This window comes from Heterodontus francisci, chromosome 34, assembly GCF_036365525.1.
Source record: "Heterodontus francisci isolate sHetFra1 chromosome 34, sHetFra1.hap1, whole genome shotgun sequence".
NCBI classification, from domain to species: domain Eukaryota; kingdom Metazoa; phylum Chordata; class Chondrichthyes; order Heterodontiformes; family Heterodontidae; genus Heterodontus; species Heterodontus francisci.
The window spans coordinates 1,670,862-1,697,868 of NC_090404.1; the positions used below are offsets into that span (position 1 = coordinate 1,670,862).

The window sequence follows — 27,007 nt, forward strand, 5'->3', positions numbered from 1 at the left end:
CGTTTTTTTTGTTTTTTTTTCTTTAAGGTGGCCTTTATACCCCAGGCCCCTTTTATATTTTTCACGTCGAGGGGGCCTTTATTCCTCAGGCCCCCTTTATGTACATATTTACAGTTTTAAAATAACTTTATTAAAACCAGATAAAAAAACAAAAAACTCAAATTAAAATGCCATTCTCGGCGTCGACAATGCACTCCAGTCCCTGCGGTGCCCACCGGTCGCGGAAGGCCTCAAGCAGACCGGCGGACACCGCATGCTCCTTTTCCAGGGACACCCGGGCGCGAACGTAACCGCGGAAGAGGGCAGGCAATCGGGGAGGATGGACCCCCCGACGGCCCGCAACCTGGACCTGTGAATTGCCACCTTGGCCAGGCCCAGGAGCAGACCGATGAGGAGATCCTCCTCCCGGCCCAAGCCCCTCCGCACCGGGTGCCCAAAGATCAGGAGCGTGGGACTGAAGTGCAGCCAGAATTTGAGGAGCAGCCCCTTCAGATACTCAAATAGGGGCTGCAACCTCGCACACTCCGTGTAAATGTGGAACACGGACTCGTCCAGGCCGCAGTAAGTACAGGTGGCCTGGGAGTCCGTGAACCTACTTAAAAGCCTATTGCACGGGACTGCTCTGTGCAGCACCCTCCACCCCAGGTCCCCGATGTAAAGGGGGAAGACTCCCGCGTAGGGAGACCTCCATTGGGGTTTCCCCTCGCCGCCAGATGGCAACGCGGACCGCCAGGGCGTGTCCGGCCGGCTGACGAGGGCGAGGAAGTGGAGAGTGTGCAGGAGCAGCCCGTACAGGAAACCCCTCCGCGCCGATTGGAATGGCACGGAGGGCATTTCCGAGAGGCGGCTCGGGTTGTGCGGGACTGGCTCCCGAGGAGGGTTTCGGGACCTGGGTCCGATGAGCAGTTCCGGCCGAGCGGGGGTCAGCCCCGCCGGGAACGCTCCGCACTCCCAAGCCCCCTCGCCACCCGCAGTGAGGGGCTTCCCGGGGGTTTCGGCTACTCCTCCGCCCGCCGGACCGTCCCCGGAGTCGGCCGCCCGGACAGCCGAGGCACTCTCCTCCGCCGGCGGGGGAGCGCCCTGACTGGAGGCGACCATGTTCCAGACTCTGAATAGATCCCGGTAAAAGACAGGCAACTCCCTCAGAGAGGCGCGGCTAACGGACTCCACCAGGAGCTGCGTGTCTTCTTGAAGGCTGTGACACTGGCGGAAAAAATACGTCGCCAGCGCACACCATCTGGGAGGACGCTCGACGTACAGGTATCTCTGCAGGGTCCGAAGGCGGAGAGTCGCAGCCTGGGTGCGAATGCACACCAGCGACTGACCGCCCTCCTCGATCGGGAGACTCAGGACCGCGGCAGAGACCCAGTGTTTCCTCTTGCCCCAGAAGAAATCGACGAGTTTCTTCTGGATCTTGGTGGCAAATACAGGGGGCGGGGCCAAAGTGACCAACCGGTCACTTGGAGGCCACCAGTTGGTTTATGACCAACGCTCGGCCCCTGCAGGAAAGCACTCGGAGCAGTCCTGTCCAGCGCCCCAGCCGAGCGGTGACTTTCGCCTCCAACTCCTGCCAGTTTGCCGGCCAGGCTTCCTCAGCGGGGCTAAGGTGGACTCCCAGATAGAGGAGGTGCGTGGTGCTCCACGCAAAAGGTGTCATCTCCTCCGGCAGGGAGTCCACCCGCCACTGACCAACCAGGAGTCCGGAACATTTCTCCCAATTGATCCTCGCGGAGGACGCGGCAGAAAAGGTCTGCTGGCAGTCGCGCATCCTCCGCAAGTCAACGGGATCTGTGATTGCGAGGAGCACGTCGTCGGCGTAAGCCGAGAGGACGACCCGCATGGCCGGCTCGCGCAGAGCCAATCCCGTCAACCTCCTGCGAAGCAGGCACAGGAAGGGCTCCACGCAGATGGTATACAATTGGCCGGACATGGGGCACCTCTGACGCACTCCTCTCCCAAATCGAAGGGGCGCCGTCAAGGACCCGTTAACTTTGACTAGACACTCTGCGGCGGCATATAAAAGTCGGACCCGGGCCACGAAATGCGGCCCGAGTCCGAAAGCGCGCAGAGTCCCGAAAAGGTAATCGTGATCCACCCTGTCGAACGCCTTCTCCTGATCGAGGGAGACAAAGGCAACCGACTGACCAGTCCTCTGGGAAAGATGGATCAGGTCCCGGACCAGGTGGATGTTGTCCTGGATGGACCGGCCCGGGACCGTGTAGGACTGGTCGGGGTGGATCATGTGGGCCAGCACGGAGCCCAGGCGGGTAGACATAGCCCGGGCAAAGATCTTATAATCCGTGCTGAGGAGGGAGACCGGATGCCAGTTTTTAAGCAGGCGGAGATCGCCCCTCTTTGGCAGCAGGACGATGACCGCCCTGCGCCACGAGAGGGGCATCTCCCCGGTCACCAGGCTGTCCCCCAGGACCCATGCGTAATCGTCCCCCAGGATGTCCCAGAACGCCCTGAGGAACTCCATGGTCAACCCATCCAGCCCTGGGGATTTGCCCCTCGAGAGCTGGTGGAGGGCGCCAGTCAGCTCCGCCAACGTGAGCGGAGCCTCCAATCCTTCGGCGCCCTCTGGGCTGACCTGCAGCAGGTCCTCCCACAAAACTCTGCGCGCATCCTCCTTGGACGGATTGGGAGAGAACAACGCACTGTAATAAGTACGGACCAGGAGGCCCATTTCCTCCGGATCCGTGATGGAAGATCCGTTGTCGGCCAGCAGCTCGACCAGCTGCTTATGGACCCCCCGCCATTTTTCCAGCGAGTAGAAGAAGGGTGAGGCATGGTCCAAATCTTCCAGATCTGGATCTGCGACCTCACGTACGCGCCTCGGGACCCTGTGAGCTGCAGGTCCCTCAGCGCGCCCTTCTCTTTGTACGCCTGCCACAGGGCCGGGTCCAGGACGGCATGACCGAGGCGGGACTCCAAGTCGAGCACCTCCCTCTCAAGATGCCCGATCTCGGCTTCCCGCCTCTTGGTCGACCCCTTCGTGTACTCCTGACAGAAGACGCGGATGTGAGTCTTGCCCACATCCCACCATAGCCTCAAGGAGGGGAAGCCCCCCTGTTCCTTCTCCAGTCGGCCCAGAATCGACAGAACGAGTCTCGAAATCGCTCGTCCTCCAGCAGCCGGTTGTTAAAGTGCCAGTACGCGGAATCCACCCGCGTGCGGATCAAAGTGAACTCTGCCCACACCAGGCGGTGGTCCGAGCACGGCACCAGCCGCATGGAGGCCGCCAAGACACGGGAGACGTACGCCTGCGAAAAGTAGAGGCGGTCGATTCGCGACCCTCCTCCTCCAGACCGCCACGTGAAGGCGCTGGAGTCGGGATTGAGATTCCGCCAGACGTCCACCAAGTTAAGGGAGCTGATCAGTCCCCTCAACTTCTCCACCGACGCCTGGCCGCGCTGGGGACCGGAGCAATCCCCCACCTCAAGGGTGTAGTTAAAATCCCCCCCGAGGATGATGCACTCGCTGCTATCGATGGAGCTCAAGAGAGCGGACACTTCTTCAAAGAAGCGCGCTTGCAACGCGCCGGGCCTGGGCGTGTACACGTTCACAAAGTGGAGCGGCACGCTGCCCAGGCGAACGGCGAGGTGGAGCAAGCGGCCCGGCACTAGATCCTTGACCCCCCCAAGATCTCCGGCTGAAAAGTCGGGGCCAACAAGATCGCCACCCCACTAGAAATAGGGGTGAGGTGACTCATGTAGACCCCACCCTGCCACTCCAGGAGCCAGGTGGCTTCGTCTCCCGGAATGGTGTGGGTTTCCTGCAGAAAGCTCACCGTGTATCTCCCTTCCCTGAGGACTGAGAGATTGTGAAATCTGTGGTGAGACCCCCTGCTGCCGTTGATGTTGAGGCTGGCTATGGTTATCTTCATGTCAAAGGTACTTAAAACCCGTCACCAACACCTCTCTGTGAGGAGGGAGTGGAAGTGCACCTGGCTTTCCACTCCCCCAGCAACCCATTGAGGAACACATTAAAATGGCGCCTCTCAACCAGTTTCATGCCCGCGCGCTTGGCCGCTTTCTTCAGAGCGGCACGAACGGACTTTATGATCAGCGCCAGATTCGACCAACGGCCGAGGGCAGGCTGAACTTTATCGCGGCAACCCCTGCAAGCCGCGAGGAAATCCCGGAGTTCCGCCGTGGGGATGAGAGGAGATTCGGTGGGAGGCACGAGGGTCTCCACCACCTCACTGGCGATGGAATCAAGGTCATCCTCCGTGCCCCACAGCGACTCCCCATCCTCCTCCGGGTCGTCACCGCCAGCGGCCAACACATCCACCACACACTGTGGGGCGGACGTCCCGGCCGTGCCAGCTGATCCCGATAGACCCGATAGAGGTATGCAAAATTATGAGGGACATAGATAGGAAGAAACATTTTCCCTTAGCAGAGGCGTCAATAACCAGGGGGCATAGATTTAAGGTAAGGGGCAGGAGGCTGAGAGGGGATTTGAGGAAAACTTTTTTTACCTAGAGGGTGGTTGGAATCTGGAACACACTGCCTGAAGAGGTGGTAGACGCAGTCACCCTCACAATATTTAAGAATATTTAGGTGAGCACTTGAAATACTATAGCATATAAGGCTATGGGCCAACTGCTGGCAAATGGGATTAGAATAGATAGGTGCTTGATGGCCAGCACGGACAAGATGGGCAGAAGGGCCTGTTTCTGTGACAAATAATATGACATAAATACTGTCACTACAAGAGCATGTCAGAGGCTCTGAATTCTGCAGCGACTAACTCACCTCCTGACTTCCCAAGGTCTGTCCACCAACCATAAGACACAAATCAGGAATGTGATGGAATATTCTCTTCTTGTCTGAATGGGTGCATCTTCAACAACACTCAAGAAGCTCGACACCATCCAGGACAAAGCAGCCCACTTGATTGGCAACCCTTCAACGTTCACTCCCTTCACTACTGAAGCGCAGTGGCAGCAGTGTGTACCACATATAAGATGCACTGCAATAATTCACCAAGCCTACTTCGACAGGACCTTCTAAACCTGTGACCTCTACCACCTGGTAGAATCAGGGCTATAGATGCATGGGAACACCACCAAGTTCCCCTCCAAGCCACACACCAACCTGTCTTGGAACTATATCGCCATTCCTTCACTGTCGCTGGGTCAAAATCTGGAACTCCCTTCCTAACAGCACTGTGGATGTTCCTATATGACATGGAATGGGCGGCGCAGTGGTTAACACTGCAGCCTCGCAGTTCTAGCGACCCGCGTTCAATTCTGGGTATTGACTGTGTGGAGTTTGCAAGTTCTCCCTGTGACCGTGTGGGTTTTCGCCAGGTACTCCGGTTTCCTCCCACACCCAAAGACTTGCAGGTTGATAGGTAAATTGGCCATTATAAATTGCCCCTAATGTAGGGATGTGGTACGAATATGGGATTAATGTAGGATTAGTATCAATAGGTGGTTGATGGTCAGCACAGACTTGGTGGGCTGAAGGGCCTGTTTCAGTGCTGTATCTCTAAAAAAAAAGAATGCAGCAGTTCCAGAAGACGACTCACCACCACCTTCTTATGGACAATTAGTGATGGGCAACTAATGCTGGTATTGCCAATTATGCTCACATGCTATGAAAAAAATTGGAACCTGTTGTGTATCTGTCCTGCCAGATTTCATTGGGATATTGTAGAGGGAGCTTTACTCTCTATCTAACCTTTTAATCTGAAGGTGGCCTTTATACTGCAGGCCCCTGTTATGTATTTTTGGCGAGGGGGCCTTTATTTCTCAGGCCCCCATGATACACAATTTATAAAAATAACTATATTTAAAAGTGGATCAATAAACAAAAACTCAAATTAAAATAGCATTCTCTGCATCAATGATGCACTCCAGACCTTGCGGTGCCCATCAGTCGCGGAAGGCCTCTATCTAAAGTGTGCTGTGCCTGCCCTGGGAGTGTTTGATGGGACAGTGTAGAAGGAGCTTCACTTGTATTTAACCTGTGCTGTACCTGACCCTGGGAATGGTCGATGGGACAGTCTAGTGGGATTACAGAGAAAGTGAACTGTTTACTTTATGGAAAACTGGCATTCAGGTGTTCAAATTAATCCTGAATGAATGCTCCAGAAAGCCCTCAAAGAGCAGCCCTCGTTTACTAGAAGCACAGTGTCTATTTGTTATTAATATTTAACAGATGTCCGAAACTCAGCGATAACATCAAGACTAGTTCCTTCTCATTACACTTCCTCTCAGAGATCACAGTCCGATTTAATCTGAGCAGGGGGACCTCCCAGAGGAACAATGTTACTAAAAAGAATAAGCACGCTGCTTTAGAAATGGAAATACAATTCTGGTTTTGTTCTTTGCACCAACAAACAGGTTTATATTTACCGAAAGGGGACAGACTGGCAGAACTGAAACTAATGGGCAAAAGATCTCCAACATCAAGATTTCATCCTCACCTCAGAGCTGACTCCAACCCACAGCTAACGTTCAAAATCTCCTGTTAAACATGTACTGAGGAAGGTATGGATAAGAAATTGGGTTATTGTGCAGAGAAATTTATCATCTCAATTTAATGGTGTTGGTCAGTTTATCACAAAGATGGACTGGGGAAACTACATAAACACAGTTACAATGTGAGACTGTACATGAAGTGAGGGAACTCTACATAAACACAGTTACAGTGTGGGACTGTTCACAGTGTGAGGGAACCCTACATAAACACAGTTACAGTGTGGGACTGTTCACAGTGTGAGGGAACTGTACATAAACACAGTTACAGTGTGGGACTGTACACAGAGTGAGAGAGCTCTCCATAAACACAATGACAGTGTGAGACTGTACACAAAGTGAGGGAACTCTACATAAACACAGTTACAGTATGGGAGTGTACACAGAGTGAGGAAACTGTACATAAACACAGTTACAGTATGGGACTGTACACAGAGTGAGGAAACTGTACATAAACACAATTACAGTGTGAGACTGTACACAAAGTGAGGGAACACCACATAAACACAGTGACCGTGTGAGACTGTACACAGAATGAGGGAACTGTACATAAACACAGTTACATTGTAGGACTGTACACAGAGTGAGGAAACTGTAAACACAGTTACAGTCATAGAGTCATAGAGTTATACAGCACAGAAACAGGCCCTTCAGCCCATCATGTCTGTGCCAGCCATCAAGCACCTATCTATTCTAATCCCATTTTCCAGCACTTGGCCCTTGGCCTTGTATGCTACGGCGTTTCAAGTGCTCATCTAAATACTTCTTAAATGTTGTGAGGGTTCCTGCCTCTTCCACCCCTTCAGGCAGTGTGTTCCAGATTCCAACCGCCCTCTGGGGGAAAACATTTTTCCTCAAATCCCCTCTAAACCTCCTGCCCCTTACCCTAAATCTATGCCCCTGGGGATTGACACCTCTAAGGGAAAATGTTTCTTCCTATCTAACCTATCAATGCCCCTCATAATTTTGTATACCTCAATCAGGTCCCCCCTCAGACTTCTCTGCTCTAACGAAAACAACCCCAGCCTATCCAGTCTCTCTTCATAGCTGAAATGCTCCATCCCAGGCAACATCCTGGTGAATCTCCTCTGTACCCTCTCCAATCACATCCTTCCTATAGTGTGGTGCCCAGAACTGTACACAGTACTCCAGCTGTGGCCTAACTAGCGTTTTATACAACTCCATCATAACCTCCCTGCTCTTATATTCTATGCCTCGGCTAATAAAGGCAAGTATCCCATATGCCTTCCGAACCACCTTATCCACCTGTGCTGCTGCCTTCAGTGATCTATGGACAAGTACACCAAGGTCCCTCTGACCCTGTGTACTTCCTAGGGTCCTACCACCCATTGTCTTCTTTGAAATAGTGCCATGGGATCTTTTGCACCCGCCTGAGAGGGCAGATGGGGTCTCGGTTTAATGTCTCATCTGAACACTCCCTCAGTACTGCACTGCAGTGTCAGCCAAGATTGCTGTGCTCAAGTTTTGGAATGAGACTTGAACCCACAACCTTCTGACTAAGAGTACTACCCACTGAGCCACAGCTGACACACTACTCCTTTAGATTGGAAAATTGCATACATCACTGCGATTTAGGAAAGTTGAGAGGGGGAGCCAAGGTGCTGTACACAGAGAAACAGTGACAGTGTGGGATTGTCCACAGAGTGAGGGACTCTACATCAACACATTTGCAGTGCAGGACTGTACACAGAGTGAGGGAACTGTACATAAACACAGTTACAGTGTGGGACTGTACACAGAGTGAGGGAACTGTACATAAACACAGTGACAATGTGGGACTGTTCACAGAGTGAGGGAACTGTACATAAACACAGTTACAGTGTGGGACTGTACACAGAGTGAGGGAACATTTGGGGTGCAGTTGCCTCGTTTTATTCTATCAGCTTTTCAGAGTCCAAGATTTTGTAATTAATTCTGATTAATTATGAGGAATGAGCCTCAACAATTTGGTTGCCATGTTTCATAAATACTATCTTATCATCACGACCTATTACCTTACCAGGGCATTTCCGTTCCCCATGACCCTCTCTTTTACAGTGAATTAAACTCTGTCTCAGATGGTCTAATGTGATGCCTCAGTGCTTTATGAATTTACCCTGAAACCTCAACCTTCATAAAAACCTGTCTCCCTGCATGCAAAGCAAGAGGACTATCACAAAGTTCAGAATGCAATTTGGGATTTTGCCCATGGACTAATTGATAAGGATTATACCCTCCAAACATCCATAGAGAATTCTTTGCATGAACCGTCCATGTTAGGGCAGTAGTAAATTTACAGTCTGGTTGATCAGCTAAAATTTTATGCACCATTTCATCAATCACAACATGATTCCTTTCACAGAGTCCATTGCTAAAAGAGCTCACAGCTGCTGTATTCATGACCATGATATTCATATTTCCACACATATCTCTGGACTTGTCATTGGCAAATTCACCTCCATTATCAAACAGAAACTTTACTGATGGCCCAAGTCCATTCTCTATCCATTTCTCCAAAATTTTGTCTATAATATTTACCATCCTTGCTAATTATTAATGTAGATACATTGAACCTGATAGCCCAATCAATAAAATATCGGATGAAAACATTTCTGTCTTTGTCCCATAACTTTAGATCGATTATATTTTTCTTCTTCTTTGGCCTCCTTATCTCGAGAGACAATGGGTTAGCGCCTGGAGGTGGTCAGTGGTTTGTGTAGCAGCGCCTGGAGTGGCTATAAAGGCCAATTCTAGAGTGACAGGCTCTTCCACAGGTGCTGCAGAAAGATTTGTTTGTCGGGGCTGTTACACAGTTGGCTCTCCCCTTGCGCTTCTGTCTTTTTTCCTGCCAACTGCTAAGTCTCTTCGACTCGCCACACTTTAGCCCCGCCTTTATGGCTGCCTGCCAGCTCTGGCGAACGCTGGCAACTGACTCCCATGACTTGTGATCAATGTCACAGGACTTCATTTCGCGTTTGCAGATGTCTTTAAAGCGGAGACATGGACGGCCGGTGGGTCTGATACCAGTGGAGAGCTCGCTGTACAATGTGTCTTTGGGGATCCTGCCATCTTCCATGCAGCTCACATGGCCAAGCCATCTCAAGCGCCGCTAACTCAGTAGTGTGTATAAGCTGGGGATGTTGGCCGCCTCGAGGACTTCTGTGTTGGAGATACGGTCCTGCCACCTGATGCCAAGTATTCTCCGGAGGCAGTGAAGGTGGAATGAATTGAGACGTCGCTCTTGGCTGACATACGTTGTCCAGGCCTCGCTGCCATAGAGCAAGGTACTGAGGACACAGGCCTGATACACTCGGACTTTTGTGTTCCGTGTCAGTGTGCCATTTTCCCACACTCTCTTGGCCAGTCTGGACATAGCAGTGGAAGCCTTTCCCATGCGCTTGTTGATTTCTGCATCCAGAGACAGGTTACTGGTGATAGTTGAGCCGAGGTAGGTGAACTCTTGAACCACTTCCAGAGCATGGTCGCCAATATTGATGGATGGAGCATTTCTGACGTCCTGTTCCATGATGTTCGTTTTCTTGAGGCTGATGGTTCGGTCAAATTCGTTGCAGGCAGCCGCAAACCTGTCGATGAGACTCTGCAGACACTCTTCAGTGTGAGATGTTAAAGCAGCATCGTCAGCAAAGAGGAGTTCCCTGATGAGGACTTTCCATACTTTGGACTTCGCTCTTAGACGGGCAAGGTTGAACAACCTGCCCCCTGATCTTGTGTGGAGGAAAATTCCTTCTTCTGAAGACTTGAACGCATGTGAGAGCAGCAGGGAGAAGAAATCCCAAAAAGTGTGGGTGCAAGAACACAGCCCTGTTTCACGCCACTCAGGATAGGAAAGGGGTCTGATGAGGTGCCGCGATGTTGAATTGTGCCTTTCATATTGTCATGGAATGAGGTGATGATACTTAGTAGCTTTGGTGGACATCCAATCTTTTCTGGTAGTCTGAAGAGACCACGTCTGCTGACGAGGTCAAAGGCTTTGGTGAGATCAATGAAAGCAATGTAGAGGGGCATCTGTTGTTCGCGGCATTTCTCCTGTATCTGATGAAGGGAGAACAGCAGGTCAATGGTTGATCTCTCTGCACGAGAGCCACACTGTGCCTCAGGGTGGACGCGCTCGGCCAGCTTCTGGAGCCTGTTTAAAGTGATTCGAGCAAAGACTTTCCCCACTATGCTGAGCAGGGAGATTCCATGGTAGTTGTTGCAGTCACCGCGGTCACCTTTGATTTTATAGAGGGTGATGATATTGGCATCGCGCATGACCTGAGGTACTGCTCCCTCGTCCCAGCACAGGCAAAGCAGTTCATGTAGTGCTGAGAGTATAGCAGGCTTGGCACTCTTGATTATTTCAGGGGTAATGCTGTCCTTCCCGGGGCTTTTCCGCTGGCTAGAGAATCAATGGCATCACTGAGTTCCGATTTTGTTGGCTGTACGTCCAGCTCCTCCATGACTGGAAGAGGCTGGGCTGCATTGAGGGCAGTCTCAGTGACAACATTTTCCCTGGAGTACAGTTCTAGGTAGTGCTCAACCTAGCAGTCCATTTGCTTGCGTTGGTCAGTGATTATGTCCCCTGATTTAGATTTGAGGGGGGCGATCTTCTTGATGGTTGGCCCAAAAGCTCTCTTAATGCCATCATACATTCCTCTGATGTTTCCGGTGTCTGAGGCCAGCTGAATATGAAGGCATAGGTGTTGCCAGTAGTCATTTGTGCAGCACCTGGCTGTTCTTTGTGCAGTGCTTCTGGCTGCTTTAAGTGCTACGGATGTTAACTCGCTGGGGGCTTTCTTGTAGTTCAACACTGCAATGCGCTTAGCGGCTATGACAGGTTCCAGCTCTTCAAAATGAGATTGAAACCAGTCTGCATTCCTCTTCGCACGTTTGCCATAGGTGGTCAAAGCTGACTCATAGATGGCGTCTCTGATGTGGGCCCACTTGGTCTCAGCATCCCCTGTGGGAGTGTTTTGAAGAGCTGTTACAAGTGAATTTAGAAATTTTTGTAACAGCTGTGGATGAGAAATTCTGCTCATGTTGATGCACGGGTGGCCCTTCTGCTTGGAATGATGCAACTTCTTTGGTCTGAGTCTAACCTTGCTGCACACCAGGGAGTGGTTGGTGTCACAGTCCGCACTGTGGAAGCTGCGTGTGATTTGAACACTGTTTAAGGAGGCTCGCCTTGTGACAGTGAGGTCTAGCTGGTGACAACGACGTGATCTTGGGTGCCTCCATGAAACCTGGTGACAGGGTTTAGTGTGAAAGAATGAGTTGGTGATGCAGAGGTTATGATAGGTACACAACTCAAGCAGTCTCTGCCCATTCTCATTCATCCTTCCAACGCCATAGCGCCCAAGGCAGGAGGGCCATAAGTCATGGTCGGCCCAACCCTGGCATAACTACCTCACTAAAGTCATGTGCCAATGGAAGGCTTACAATAGGACATCCTTTGATACTTTTTACAGATTTCACAATTCTCACTAATCTCTTCGATTAGCTTCATCTCCTCTTCATAAACCAGACTGCATCTTTTAGTGGGATTTTTAACCTTTGACAAGTAGGGTGAGAAAATTGTCTGTGTAACTTTAGGACAATTTGCTTTTTTCTCTTTTATTCTTATCACCTGATGCCATTAATATTTGTCTAATGCTCTGATGAAAAACATCAAGTTTTGTTAAAAGTATGCACTAATGTCCTGACAGGGTAAACTGCAGATTTAGAATTTAGAACATTACAGCGCAGTCCAGGCCCTTCGGCCCTCGATGTTGCGCCGACCTGTGAAACCATCTGACCTACACTATTCCATTTTCATCCATGTGTCTATCCAATGTCCACTTAAATGCCCTTAAAGTTGGCGAATCTACTACTGCTGCAGGCAGGGCGTTCCACGCCCTTACTACTCTCTGAGTAAAGAAACTACCTCTCACATCTGTCCTATATCTATCACCCCTCAACTTGAAGCTATGTCCCCTCGTGTTTGCCATCACCATCCGAGGAAAAAGACGCTCACTATCCACCCTATCTAACCCTCTGATTATCTTATATGTCTCTATTAAGTCACCTCTCCTCCTCCTCTCCAACGAAAACAACCTCAAGTCCCTCAGCCTTTCCTCGTAAGACCTTCCCTCCATACCAGGCAACATCCTAGTAAATCTCCTCTGCACCCTTTCCATAGCTTCCACATCCTTCCTATAATGCGGTGACCAGAACTGCACACAATACTCCAGGTGCGGTCTCACCAGAGTTTTGTCCAGCTGCAGCATGACCTCGTGGCTCCGAAACTCGACCCCCCTACTAATAAAAGCTAACACACCATATGCCTTCTTAACAGCCCTATTAACCTGGTTTGCAACCTTCAGGGATTTATGCACCTGGACACCAAGATCTCTCTGTTCATCTACACTACCAAGAATCTTCCCATTAGCCCAGTACTCTGCATTCCTGTTACTCCTTCCAAAGTGAATCACCTCACACTTTTCCACATTAAACTCCATTTGCCATCTCTCAGCCCAGCTCTGCAGCCTATCTATGTCTCTCTGTACCCTACAACATCCTTCGGCACTATCCACAACTCCACCGACCTTAGTGTCATCTGCAAATTTACTAACCCACCCTTCTACACCCTCTTCCAGGTCATTTATAAAAATGACAAACAGCAGTGGCCCCAAAACAGATCCTTGCGGTACACCACTAGTAACTAAACTCCAGGATGAACATTTGCCATCAACCACCACCCTCTGTCTTCTTTCAGCTAGCCAATTTCTGATCCAAAGCTCTAAATCGCCTTCAACCCCATACTTCCGTATTTTCTGCAATAGCCTACCGTGGGGAACCTTATCAAACGCCTTACTGAAATCCATATACACCACATCCACTGCTTTACCCTCATCCACCTGTTTGGTCACCTTCTCGAAAAACTCAATAAGGTTTGTGAGGCACGATCTACCCGTCACAAAACCGTGCTGACTATCTCTAATGTACTTATTCTTTTCAAGATGATTATAAATCCTGTCTCTTATAACCTTTTCCAACATTTTACCCACAACCGAAGTAAGGCTCACAGGTCTATAATTACCAGGGCTGTCTCTACTCCCCTTCTTGAACAAGGGGACAACATTTGCAATCCTCCAGTCTTCCGGCACTATTCCTGTCGACAATGACGACATAAAGATCAAGGACAAAGGCTCTGCAATCTCCTCCCTAGCTTCCCAGAGAATCCTAGGATAAATCCCATCTGGCCCAGGGGACTTATCTATTTTCACACCTTCCAAAATTGCTAACACCTCCTCCTTGTGAACCTCAATCCCATCTAGCCTCGTAGCCTGAATCTCAGTATTCTCAACAACATTTTCTTTCTCTACTGTAAATACTGACGCAAAATATTCATTTAACACTTCCCCTATCTCCTCTGATTCCACACACAACTTCCCACTACTATCCTTGATTGGCCCTACTCTAACTCTAGTCATTCTTTTATTCCTGATATACCTATAGAAAGCCTTAGGGTTTTCCCTGATCTGATCCACCAATGACTTCTCGTGTCCTCTCCTTGCTCTTCTTAGCTCTACCTTTAGATCCTTCCTGGCTAGCTTGTAGCTCTCAAGCGCCCTAACTGAGCCTTCACGTCTCATCCTAACATAAGCCTTCTTCTTCCTCTTGACAAGCGCTTCAACTTCTTTCGTAAACCACGGCTCCCTCGCACGACAACTTCCTCCCTGCCTCACAGGTACATACTTATCAAGGACACGCAGTAGCTGCTCCTTGAATAAGCTCCACATTTCGATTGTTCCCATCCCCTGCAGTTTCCTTCCCCATCCTACGCATCCTAAATCTTGCCTGATCGCATCATAATTTCCTTTCCCCCAGTTATAATTCTTGCCCTGCGGTATATACCTGTCCCTGCCCATCGCTAAGGTAAACCTAACCGAATTGTGATCACTATCACCAAAGTGCTCACCTACATCTAAATCTAACACCTGGCCGGGTTCATTTCCCAGTACCAAATCCAATGTGGCATCGCCCCTGGTTGGCCTGTCTACATACTGTGTCAGAAAACCCTCCTGCACACACTGGACAAAAACTGACCCATCTAAAGTACTCGAACTATAGTATTTCCAGTCGATATTTGGAAAGTTAAAGTCCCCCATAACAACTACCCTGTTACTCTCACCCCTGTCGAGAATCATCTTCGCTATCCTTTCCTCTACATCTCTGGAACTGTTCGGAGGTCTATAAAAGACTCCCAACAGGGTAACCTCACCTCTCCTGTTTCTAACCTCAGCCCATACTACCTCATCTCCCTACCACCCAGTTGGCTTGCTGCGGTCAATGGACATCTCTTAATGAGGTCAAACTACGACAGAGAAGAAAACGCAAACTCCTAACCTCGCTTCTAAAAGTGGGAGAAGAAAAATTCTGAAACTCGCCTGCTGGAATGTGAGAACAATGTTTGGCACTGGTGACAACAGCCTCCCCCAACGACACACAGCCCTGGTGGCCCATGAGCTAGCCAGACTAGATACTGATATCGCGGCCCTGAGTGAGGTCTGCTTCTCAGAGCAACGCAGCCTAACAGAACACAGTGTGGCCGCACCCTCTCTTCGTCAAGTAGACCTCAAGGTGAACAACACCTCTTCGGTGTCAGCTTCATGGTGAAGAAGACTATCGCCACTAAACTTTCAAGCCTACCAATTGGCCACTCCGAATGCATCGTGTGCCTGTGCAGCATGCAACCCTCATCAGCGTTTGTGCTGCAACTCTGAAGGCTAACCCAGCCGTCAAAGATAAGTTCGACACAGATCTCCGTGAACTCATCCAGAATGCCCCTCCCAAGGACAAAATTGTTGTTCTTGGCGATTTCAATGCCAGAGTGGGCCGTGACAGCCTGGCATGGATGGCAGTGCTTGGAAACCATGGAGTTGGAATCTGTAATGAAAACGGACGTTTACTCTTGGAACTCTGTGCAGAAAAGCAGCTGTCCATGACCAACACCTTCTTTCAACAAAAAGATTTCTTCAAGACCACATGGATGCATCCCCACTCTAAATACTGGCACCTGACAGATTACATCTTGGTGTGCCATTGTAACCTAAAGGACATTCTGCATACTAGAGTCAAACCCAATGCTGACTGTCATGCAGACCACTGTAAATGCCAGGCTTTGCCAGCGACGCCCACATCCCATGAACGGATTAAACATAACATAGGAATACAAGCAGCTGGAAGTTATACAACAGTTGACTCGAGCTCTGGTTGGCCCGGATCTGCAGTAGCTACATTCAGTTCTGGACACCGCACCTCAGGAAGGATGTACTGACCTTGGAGGGTGCAACACAGAGCCAACTGAATGATACTGGGGGTGAAAAGGATTATATTATTGCAGACAGATTGCTTTCCTCTTGAATCTCGATTTGATATCTTCCTGTGTCTCGCGGGCACACTTCAGAGGGCATTTCAGATTCAGTGTGTGACTGGAGTCACATATAGGGCAGCCCAGCCAGGCCGACAGGTTTCCTTCCCGAAATGGACAATCATGGCTGTTACTGGTGCCAGGTTTTTTTTCTACATGCCCAGATTTTTAAACTGAATTACAAATGGTCAAACTGTTAGTTTTGAGGAGTTCACGAGATTAGTGCAGCCTCTGGATTTCTACTCCAGTTACACAACCACTGCACCACCGCGCGCTTCTGCCGTTGGGATTTAAACACTCGGCTCCTCCCCCAGCACGTGCTGGCTGGGCCGCCAATCAGAACATCGCTTTTACCCGCTCTCGCTCTCGCTCTCTCTCTCATGCGATCTTTCGCCGTTGGGGTTCCACACGCACCGCCCGCTCGTGCTGGCTGATCCTCCAATCACAGCTCGGGTTCCTCCCCGCCCCTCCCCCACTCTGCTGCGCTCGAGCCTTTGCGACTGGAGGTTCCAAAATCCGGCTCCTTCCCGCCCATCACTGATCGTCCAATCACAGCTCGGCTTTTTCCCGCTGGCTCTGCCGGCCGGCTCGCGCTTTTGCCGTTGGGGTTTAAATGCTGAGCTCGGGAGGGGGGTTTTTCAATCTCCTTCACTCACACTGTCGCGGGGCTTCCGGCTCCTCCGCTTCAAAGTCACAAATATCCCACAGTAAAAAAGGGAGGCAGGGAAAAGGGGGAGGGATGGTTTGATGGAGCGAGGACCTGCTTCATTCCCTCAGTGAAAACCAGGAGCAAAATCAAAGAGCTGAGGAAAAGACCAGGTTGTGGTGCTCAGTCTGCAGGGTAACTGAAGATGTCGCACAGATTGGCGCCTTTTACTGCTTCCATCAGGAGTCTGGATGTGGTGTCCAGTTTGCTGTCAGTCTTGCTGGACCGTCCACATGGATGATGCAGTAGAAGTCACCGCCTTGAATGACTGGCCTGGAGGACACCAGCAGCAGTGGGAGCTGCCGGAGGATGGCCAACCGCTCATTGTTTCATGCCAGGGCAAACACATCGATTCAACGAAGCAGAGCGTTTTTGTACAATGCATCTGCTACGAGGAGGTGGCTGCCCACCACCTCCTTAACTTTGGAGATGGTGAAGTTGCCTCTGCAGCAGAATACCAAGACAGAGGAAAAGGAATTGTTTCCTCCTGACCAGATCAATGGCCGGTGGGCCCACCATCGTGACCATTGCCTGTAGGTGCTGATGTGCGGTATTCCGCACTCCTGCAGAAATAGAAGGTCAGCTTTCACCTTGGCAAAGTACCCCTCAACACTATACACATTAAGACTATCTTTCTACCTATTTAAATGGCATAGTTTACCAGTCCAATTGTTTATGCTAGTCCTAGCTCTTGGGTATGATGCACCATCGCTAGGCTGAGATGATTGTCCCTGTCACGGTGGCTGCTTTTGAGTTATTTCACAGTTTTCTCTTGTTGGTTTTCCTTTTCAACACCTGCTAGTCTCCTGGTTGTCCCTCAGCTGGCTCCTCTTCTTGCATTCACTCCGTCTGCTCTGATAGAGGCTCAGGGCTGAGTGTTGGGAATTGGCAGCTTGTCACAGTGCCCTTTTCCTTCCCCCTGTCCTCCACCCTCTTTCCAGAGGGGCATTCTTCAAATGGCATATTGTCTTGCATCTTGATATTAAATACATTACTTACAGCTGAAGTGCCTTCTTCACAGGGGATCTTCTTGGCAAGAGGGTTGTTGGTCTCCTTTGCAGCAGCCATATTCTCGGATCCTCATTCCCCTCCTTGATTCTTGCCGCCTGTGCATAACTGAGGTTGCATTTTAATCCTTTGGCATTTTCGAAGTGGCCTGTCTCAGCACACAGGTTGCAGCTCTTACTCTGCTTGTCCTTTGTCTGCAGGCACTTCTGCTTGCAGACGACATATACGCAGTTGGCCGCCATGTGTGCAGATTTGCGACAAATTCTGGGCTGCCCTCCATCGAACAAGAAGCCCCGGCTTCTTCCAGTGGCAAAGCTGGAGGGAGGGTGGAGGATGGGTCTCTTGACGTCCAATCTCATGATCACCTAAATCTGCTGCTTGCAGGTCCAATTCCTCAATGGGTCATTGACATCAGTGCTGTTTCCAGTCATGCAACGTACTTGGTGAGGAGCATCAGCACATCCCTGACGGGGATATGGGGGTTGTACAGATGAACTATCACAATGCGGTTTTGTTGCGTTGACAGCAACAGCAGTACCTCATTCCTGTTCTCCTTGATGGCCTTCAGAAGTTTCAAGCATCCCATGTCATTTTGGAATGCCATGCCAAAATATTGACTGGGGAAATCTTGCAGGCAGAAGATGTCAGCAGCTTGAAATTCACAGAAGTTGAATAAGATTGTCTTCACAAAGAAGGTGCCATCCGGTGGCGTTCTTTCGTCCGTATTCTTCACAGTATTGTGCACCCCCTGACATGGAGCTTGGGTGTTAATTCTGGCTATTCTGGAAGGTCAAGTCTTCACTGTATTGGAGTTAGGCCTGAGGCAACATGAAGATCCACCAATCACAGGAGCGCTCAAACCTTGGGGCGTTAAGCTGAAGACAGCATTGAGATTCACTCCCCCCCCCCCCCACCCCCCCCAAAAAAAAATTAAAAGACTTGCAGCATGGACCAAATGGGTTCCACACTTGATCTTAGGCAAAAGACTGAGAAGCTGCAGTCCATGTGGTGAAGGTGCATGCACTGTGGTGTTAGGTAGGGAGTTCCACGATTTTGACCCAGCAACAGTGAAGGAACAGCGATATTTTTCCAAGTCAAGATAGTGAGTGCCTTGGAGAGGAACTTGCATGTGTTGGTGTTTCCATGCATTTGCTGCCCTTGTTCTTCTAAGTGGTAGAGGTCACAGGGTTTGGAAGGTGCTGTCGAAGAAGCTTTGCCGAGTTGCTTCAGTGCATCTTGTAGATGGTACACACTACACCACTGTGTGCTGGTCGTGGAGGGAGTGAATGTTTAAGGCAGCATATGGGATTCCATTCAAATGGGCTGCTTTGTCCTGGATGGTGTCGAGCCACTTGGGTGTTGCTGGAGCGGCACTCATCCAGGCAGCTGAGGAGCATTTTATCAGATTCTTGATTTGCACTATTAGATGGTGGATAGGCTTTTGGGAGTCAGGAGTGAGTTACTCGCAGCAAAATTACCTGCCTCTGACCTGCTCTTATAACCACAGTATTTATATGTCTGGTCCAATTAAGTTTCTGCTCAATGCTAGCCCCCAGGATTTTAATTCTGGGGGATTCAGTGATCGCAATGAGAGTGAATGTCAAGGAGAGATAGATTCTCTCTTGTTGAAAATGGTCATTTCCTGGCACTTTTGTGGCATGAATGTTACTTGCAACTTATCAGGGCAAGCATGAATGTCCTTCAGGCCTTACTCTATGCCGGCATGGAGTGCTTCATTATCTGTGGAGTGCGAATGGAACTGAGCACTGCAATCATCAGTGAACATCCCCATTTCTGATCTTATGATGGAGGAGAGGCCACTGATAAAGCAACTGAAGACAGTTGGGCTGAGGACACTGCCCTGAGGAACTCCTGCAGCATTGTTCCAGGGCTGAGATGTTTTACCTCTGACAACCACAACCATTTTCCAGGTGTGACTGCAGCCATTAAAAAGTTTTCCCCCTTATTTCCATTGAATTCAATTTTGCTTGTGCTCCCTGATGCCACACTTGGCCAAGTGCTGCTTTGAAAGGCAGTCACTCCCCTCATGTCTGGAATTCAGACTTTTGGTCCCTGTTTGGACCAAGCTGTAATAAAGTCTGGAGCTGAGTGGTCCCGGTGGAAACCAAGCTGAGCGTTAGTGAGCAGGTTATTGCTGAGTAAGTATCATTGATAACACTGTCCATGACAACTTCCATCACTTTGCTGATAATTGAGAGGAGACTGTAATTGGCCTGATTGGATTTGTCCTGCTTTTTCTGGGCAATTCTTCATATTATCAGCTAAGTGCTAGTATCATTGTTGTACTGTAGCTGGTTGGCTAGGGGTGCAGCTAGTTCTGGGGAATAAGCCTTCAGTTGGGATGTTGTCTGGCCCATAGACGTCGCTGTATTCAGTGCCTTCAGCCATTTCTTGATTTCATGTGTAGTGAATTGATTCAGCTAAAGACTGGTATCTGTGATGCTGGGGACCACAGGAGGCGACTGCGTTGGATCATCCACTTGGTACTTCTGGCTGAAGATGTTTCCAAATGCTTCAGCCTTGTCTTTTGTACTGACAGAGGGAAACCAGTAGAGGGAAGTAAAGCTGAGGCTGAGTACAAGTGATACAGAGAGACACCGACAGGGAGATAGATAAATATTTGATCGAGTACAGTGATTCAGAGAGATACCAAAAGAGGGAGAGAGATAAAGGTGAGACTGAGCACAGTGAGTGATACAGAGAGACACCAACTGATGGAGATAGGTGAAGATGAGACTGAGCACAGTAATATCGAAAGACACCAACAGAGGGAGAGAGATAAAGATGTGACTTAGCACAGTAATACAGAGAGACATGTTTCCGGCAGTTCCTGCAGCCATACAGGTGCCAAACGTTGTGCTCTGCACTCCTTTGGACCCCACCAGGAAAGCCGAGAGGGGGGTTTTGACGATTGGGCAACTCACAACCTCCATACATCCGCCCAGGCATGCGCCATGAAGAGGTCACTCCATAGTCGCCTCACAGCGACCAAAACAACATGGAAGGCAGCAGTTACGTGTTCTAAGTCCAGCTCAATTAGCGTAGAGATTGGGCACCACAGGTTGCCTTTATCAGTGGGAGAGGTCATCGCATCTCACTGGACAGCTACTGCCCGCCTCAAACCGGGCAGCCCCCGGTCAGTAAGGTTCTGTTCCGCCACAGTCCACCTGCTTCAATGGGTGCTTGGAGCTCAGGGTCATTGCCCGACAAGTGGACTGTAACATTGCACCAAACAGTACGTCAAAAAAAGGAAAGAAGGTACCAGCCCTTCGTTTGGCAAGCTGGAACGTCAGAACTATGTGTCCTGGCCTGTTGGAAGACCTTACACAAATCAACGATTCTTGGAAGACCACCATCATTAACAACGAGCTCAGTAGACTCAATGTGGACATTGCAGCACTTCAGGAGACACGCCTCCCTGCGAGCGGATCTCTAAGAGAGCAAGACTCCACCTTCTTCTGGCAGGGTAGGGATCCTGAAGAATCAAGACAGCATGGAGTGGGCTTCGCCATCAGAAACTCTTTGCTCAGCATGATTGAGCCACCGTCAGATGGCTCAGAACGCATACTGTCCATCTGACTGTTCACCGCCTCTGGTCCAGTACACCTACTCAGCATCTATGCCCCAATACTCTGCTCCCCACCTGAAGCTAAAGACCAGTTCTACGAGGAACTCCATAATATCATGAGTAGCATCCCCAATACCGAACACCTGTTCCTGCCGGGGGACTTTAATGCCAGGTTTGGAGCCGACCATGACTCATGGCCCTCTTGCCTTGGGCGCTATGGCATTGGAAGGATGAATGAGAATGGACAAAGACTGCTTGAGTTGTGTACCTATCATAACCTCTCCATCACCAACTCGTTCTTTCACACTAAACCCTGTCACCAGGTTTCTTGGAGGCACCCAAGATCACGTCATTGGCACCAGCTGGACCTCATCGTCACAAGGCGAGCCTCTTTAAACAGCGTTCAAATCACACGCAGCTTCCACAGTGTGGACTGCGACACTGACCACTCCGTGGTGTGCAGCAAGGTTTGACTCAAACCAAAGAAGCTGCATCACTCCAAGCAGAAGGGCCGCCTGCGCATCAACACTAGCAGAATTTCTCATCCACAGCTGTTACTTAAGTTTCTAAATTCACTTGAAAAACCCCTTCAAAACACTCCTACAGGGGATGCAGAGACCAAGTGGGCCCACATCAGAGACGCCATCTACGACTCAGCAATGACCACCTATGGCAAACGTGAGAAGCAGAATGCAGACTGGTTTCAAGCTCACTTTGAAAAGCTGGAACCTGTCATAGCCGCGAAGCTCATTGAACTACAAGAAAGCCCCCAGCGAGTTAACATCCGTAGCACTTAAAGCAGCCAGAAGCGCTGCACAAAGAACAGCCAGGCGCTGCGCAAATGACTACTGGCAACACCTATGCATTCATATTCAGCTGGCCTCTGACACCGGAAACATCAGAGGAATGTATGATGGCATTAAGAGAGCTTTTGGGCCAACCATCAAGAAGATCGCCCCCCTCAAATCTAAATCAGGGGACACAATCACTGACCAACGCAAGCAAATGGACCGCTGGGTGGAGCACTACCTATAACTGTACTCCAGGGAAAATGTTGTCACTGAGACCGCCCTCAATGCAGCCCAATCTCTCCCAGTCATTGATGAGCTGGACGTAAAGACAACAAAATCGGAACTCAATAATGCCATTGATTCTCTAGCCAGTGGAAAAGCCCCAGGAAGGACGGCATTACCCCTCAAATAATCAGTGTCAAGTGCCAAGCCTGCTATACTTTCAGCACTGTACGAACTGCTTTGCCTGTGCTGGGACAAGGGAGCAGTACCACAGGACATGCGCGATGCCAATATCATCACCCTCTATAAAAACAAGGGTGACCGCGGTGACTGCAACAACTACCGTGGAATCTCCCTGCTCAGCATAGTGGGGAAAGTCTTCGCTGGAGTCACTTCAAACAGGCTCCAGAAGCTGGCTGAGCGTGTCGACACTGAGGCACAGTGTGGCTTTCGAGCAGAGAGATTCCCCATTGACATGCTGTTCTCCCTTCGCCAGCTACAGGAGAAATGCCGTGAACAACAGATGCCCCTCTACATTGCTTTCATTGATCTCACCAAAGCCTTTGACCTCGTCAGCATACGTGGTCTCTTCAGAATACCAGCAAAGATCGGATGTCCCCCAAAGCTAAGTATCATCACCTTATTCCATGACAATATGAAAGGCACAATTCAGCATAGCGGCGCCTCATCAGACCCCTTTCCTATCCTGAGTGGTGTGAAACAGGGCTGTGTTCTCACACCTACACTTTTTGGGATCTTCTCCCTGCTGCTCTCACATGCGTTCAAGTCTTCAGAAGAAGGAATTTTCCTCCACACAGGATCAGGTAGCAGGTTGTTCAACCTTGCCCGTCTAAGAGCGAAGACCAAAGTACGGAAAATCCTCATCAGGGAACTCCTCTTTGCCGACGATGCTGCTTTAACATCTCACACTGAAGAGTGTCTGCAGAGTCTCATCGACAGGTTTGCGGCTGCCTGCAACGAATTTGGCCTAACCATCAGCCTCAAGAAAACGAACATCATGGAACAGGACGTCAGAAATGCTCCATCCATCAATATTGGCGACCACGCTCTGGAAGTGGTTCAAGAGTTCACTGACCTAGGCTCAACTATCACCAGTAACTTGTCTCTCGATGCATGGGAAAGGCTTCCACTGCGATGTCCAGACTGGCCAAGAGAGTGTGGGAAAATGGTGCATTGACACGGAACACAAATGTCCGAGTGTATCAAGCCTGTGTCCTCAGTACCTTGCTCGACGGCAACGAGGCCTGGACAACGTATGTCAGCCAAAAGCGACGTCTCAATTCATTCCATCTTCGCTGCCTCCGGAGAAGCCTTGGCATCAAGTGGCAGGACCGTATCTCCAACACAGAAGTCCTCGAGGCGGCCAACATCCCCAGCATATACACCCTACTGAGCCAGCGGCGCTTGAGATGGCTTGGCCATTTGAGCCACATGGAAGATGGCAGGATCTCCAAGGACAAATTGTACAGCGAACTCGTCACTGGTATCAAACCCACCAGCCGTCCATGTCTCCACTTTAAAGATGTCTGCAAACGCGACATGAAGTCCTGTGACATTGATTGCAAGTCGTGTGAGTCAGTTGCCAGCGATCGCCAGAGCTGGCGGGCAGCCATAAAGGTGGGGCTAAAGTGTGGCGAGTCGAAGAGACTTAGCAGTTGGCAGGAAAAAAGACAGAAGCGTAAGGGGAGAGCCAACTGTGTAACAGCCCCGACAACCAATATTATCTGTAGCACCTGTGGAAGAGCCTGTCACTCTAGAATTGGCCTTTATAGCCACTCCAGGCGCTGCTTCACAAACTACTGACCACCTCCAGGTGCTTACCCATTTTCTCTCGAGACAAGGAGGCCAAAGAAGAAGAAGAAGAACAGAGAGACACCAGCAGAGGGAGATAAAGGTCTGAATGAGTACAGTGATACAGACACACAAAGGTAACTTTGAACTTCTCTCTATCTCTGGTTCATCTCCTATTTTTCCTCATGCCATTTCTGAGCTCATCTTGTCGATGAGACCCACTTTCTGCTCCCGTGCCCCTATTCTCATTAAACTGTTGACAACCCAACCTTCCTTCCTGCTCTGTATGTTAACTACCATTATACATGGTTACTTCTCCTCCAGTAATGTCCCTCTTGTGTTCAAGTCTGTAATCATCACTTTAAAAACAAAGTGATTGATGACAACGCTACGTCATCAGGATGCGCTGCGGTGCGCACATGCGCACACGGTCTCGGGCCCTCTGCGCATGCGCTGCGGTCTTGATTGCCAGGACCAGTTTGCGCATGCGCAGGTGACATCATCGCGTAACGTCATCTTCCTCGGGGAACACGCCAGGTTGGCCTTTGCGCATGCGCAAACTGGTCCTGGGAATCCGGACCGCAGCGCATGCGCAGAGGGCCCGAGACCGTGTGCGCATGTGCGTCAATCTTCCGAAAGCTTCGGCGCGAGTTTTTGAAAATGGAAGGAGGAGAAGTTTCGTCGGGTATTTTATCTCAATTATTTAGTCATTTTGGACATTTGCTTCATTTTTATTAGACAGAGGAGATTGTTCCAAGGTAAGTTGCTCTGAAAATACATTTCAAGGGAGGGAAGGGAAGGGAGGGGAGGGAAGGGAAGGGAGGGGAGGGAAGGGAAGGGAGGGGGGGAGGGAAGAGAGGAGAGAAGGGGGGAAGGGAGGAGAGAAGGGGGGGAAGAAGGAAGGAGGGAAGGGAGGGAGGGAGGGGAGGGGGGGAAAGGGGGGACGGGGGGAAGGGAGGGATGGGGGGGGAAGGGAGGTTGGGGGGGAGCAGCGGAGCGGAAGGGGAGTGCCTTTTTCTGTGCATGCGCCATAAACACAAGGACTGGCTGATGAGATGGAGCTAATTAATTTGCCCAACAATTGCCCGGAAGCAGCTTCGGATGGAGGTGTCCACGCGCTGGACATCAGTCGCGTGCCACAATCCATGGCTCCTGAGCGTTTCACCCCCTGGCCTAATGATCTGATGGACCATACATACGCTTTCCTGTTCAAAGCTCCACTTCCCCCACCTGCGGTACCCTCTCCTTGCTGTTCAGTTACACAGTCACCTGTTCCTGCACCCATCCAAGCAGTGCACGTGGACACACAGCCACATGTTTCCCCATCCGCCCTTGAAACAACCATGCAGAGCCTTGTGAGACTCCGCAATTGCCAGCTGCTGCCTGTCAAGCAGAGAAGGCGTCCAAAGGGGTCAAGCACTTGGGGAACATTCAGCAAGAAGAGACTGAGCACTGAAAGAAACAAGCATGCCGTGTCCAGTGGTAGCACAAATGTGAATGCTCTTGCTGCGTACACAACTGGTGAGGTGGGAGTGCAGCCACACCATTCTCCATCCTCAGTGTTGCTTTAAGGCAAAGGTAGATAAGAGTGAAAGAAATGGAAGATGATGCTGATAGTAGTAGGCAGGATTAAATGGGAATGGATGGGAAGACGCACGAGTAGCATAACCACTAGCAGGGAACAGCTGGGCTAAATGGCCTGCTTTATGTTTATAGTCCAAAAGAAATGTGCTTCTTTTTCCAGCACCCTCACATCATTCATGTTTTCCCTGAGAACAGCATTGAACCATCACGAGATAGGGGCAGTTACATCATCCTGACTCCTACAGCTGAGGTGGGTACTAAGTGATTCATTGGCCTATACTGCAGAGCATAAAGCATGCGCAACAGTAATTTCATTGGAGGGAGGGAAGCTCTGACTCTGATTTGCTTTTCTTCTTTTCATGTAAAACATGCCGTCGAGAAAACAATCCTCGAGACTTACGGTCAGCATTCAAGCAACGAAGGCAACTGGATCATGCTGCGGAGCTCATCACGATGTGGAAAGGAACATTGCATTTATGGATGAATTGGGAATGCACATTGGGATGCGCTTGGGGAACATTCACCAAGAATAGACTGAGCTCAGACTCTTGTGACTTTGCCTTCCACACATGGACATTACAGTAGTGGAATAGAGAGCCAAGCATTCATTCACCACAAGGCTCTCCAGGAACAATCTCTTTTGCTGTGCATAGCAGAGACTCGGCCTGTCTGTCTAACGGGAATGCTGGACACAACACTCATGTATCCATGCACAGCAGTTCCTCGGATACTTAATGAACTTAATAAAACTTTTCAATAATTAAACCCAGAATTGTTGAGGTCTTGTTTTGCATGCTATTTCCCCGACTTTGCAACTGCACTTCAGATATTCAACTATGGTGGAGGGGTGGAGGTAGGGGGGTGAAGGGGGGATGGGTGAAGAGGGGGAGGGGTGGGGAGAGGGAGCATGCAAAATGCAGGGACCAGACAGTTGCAATGCCTGAAGTACTGTGGAGAAGTAGAGAAACCAACTGGGTAGGGGAGAAAGCAACTGGATTGGGCATCCGCAGCTGGAGGGAACGGCTGAATGGAGAGGGCCGGAAGCGAGAGGCCGTAGAGAGCCGTGGGGAGCGAGGGTGCGAAGACCTTGGTGTCACCGGGTCCAGGGACTGGCCAGTAAGTCTTTTGCTGTTGTGTTTATAGCTCATGCACAGAAAAAGGCACTCCTCTTCTGTTCCGCTGCTCCCCCCCCCACTCTCACCCCTTCTCCCCCCCCCACTCTCTCCCCTTCTCCCCCCCCCACCCTCTCCCTCTTTCTCCCCCCTCCCTCTTTCTCCCCCCTCCCTCTCCCCTCCCTCTCCCTCTTTCTCCCCTCCCTCTCCCTCTTTCTCCGCCCCCTCCCTCTCCCCCCCCACCCCCCTCCCTCTCCCCCCCCCCCTCTCCCTCCCCCCAC

At 50.3% G+C, this 27,007-nt stretch overlaps 1 protein-coding gene across 1 annotated transcript in view; it reads left to right on the forward strand.

The window, feature by feature from the left end:
• The window catches only part of LOC137348455 (zinc finger protein 721-like), a 94,538-nt gene extending 68,191 nt beyond the window's left edge, over nt 1–26,347 (forward strand). Inside the window, exons 14-15 of the mRNA XM_068013761.1 lie at nt 6,356–6,502; nt 25,775–26,347. Coding sequence (XP_067869862.1) covers nt 6,356–6,486 — 131 coding nt within the window. The 3' untranslated portion in view covers nt 6,487–6,502; nt 25,775–26,347. The remainder of the gene's footprint in view (nt 1–6,355; nt 6,503–25,774) is intronic.
• The last annotated feature ends 660 nt before the right edge of the window (nt 26,348–27,007 follow it).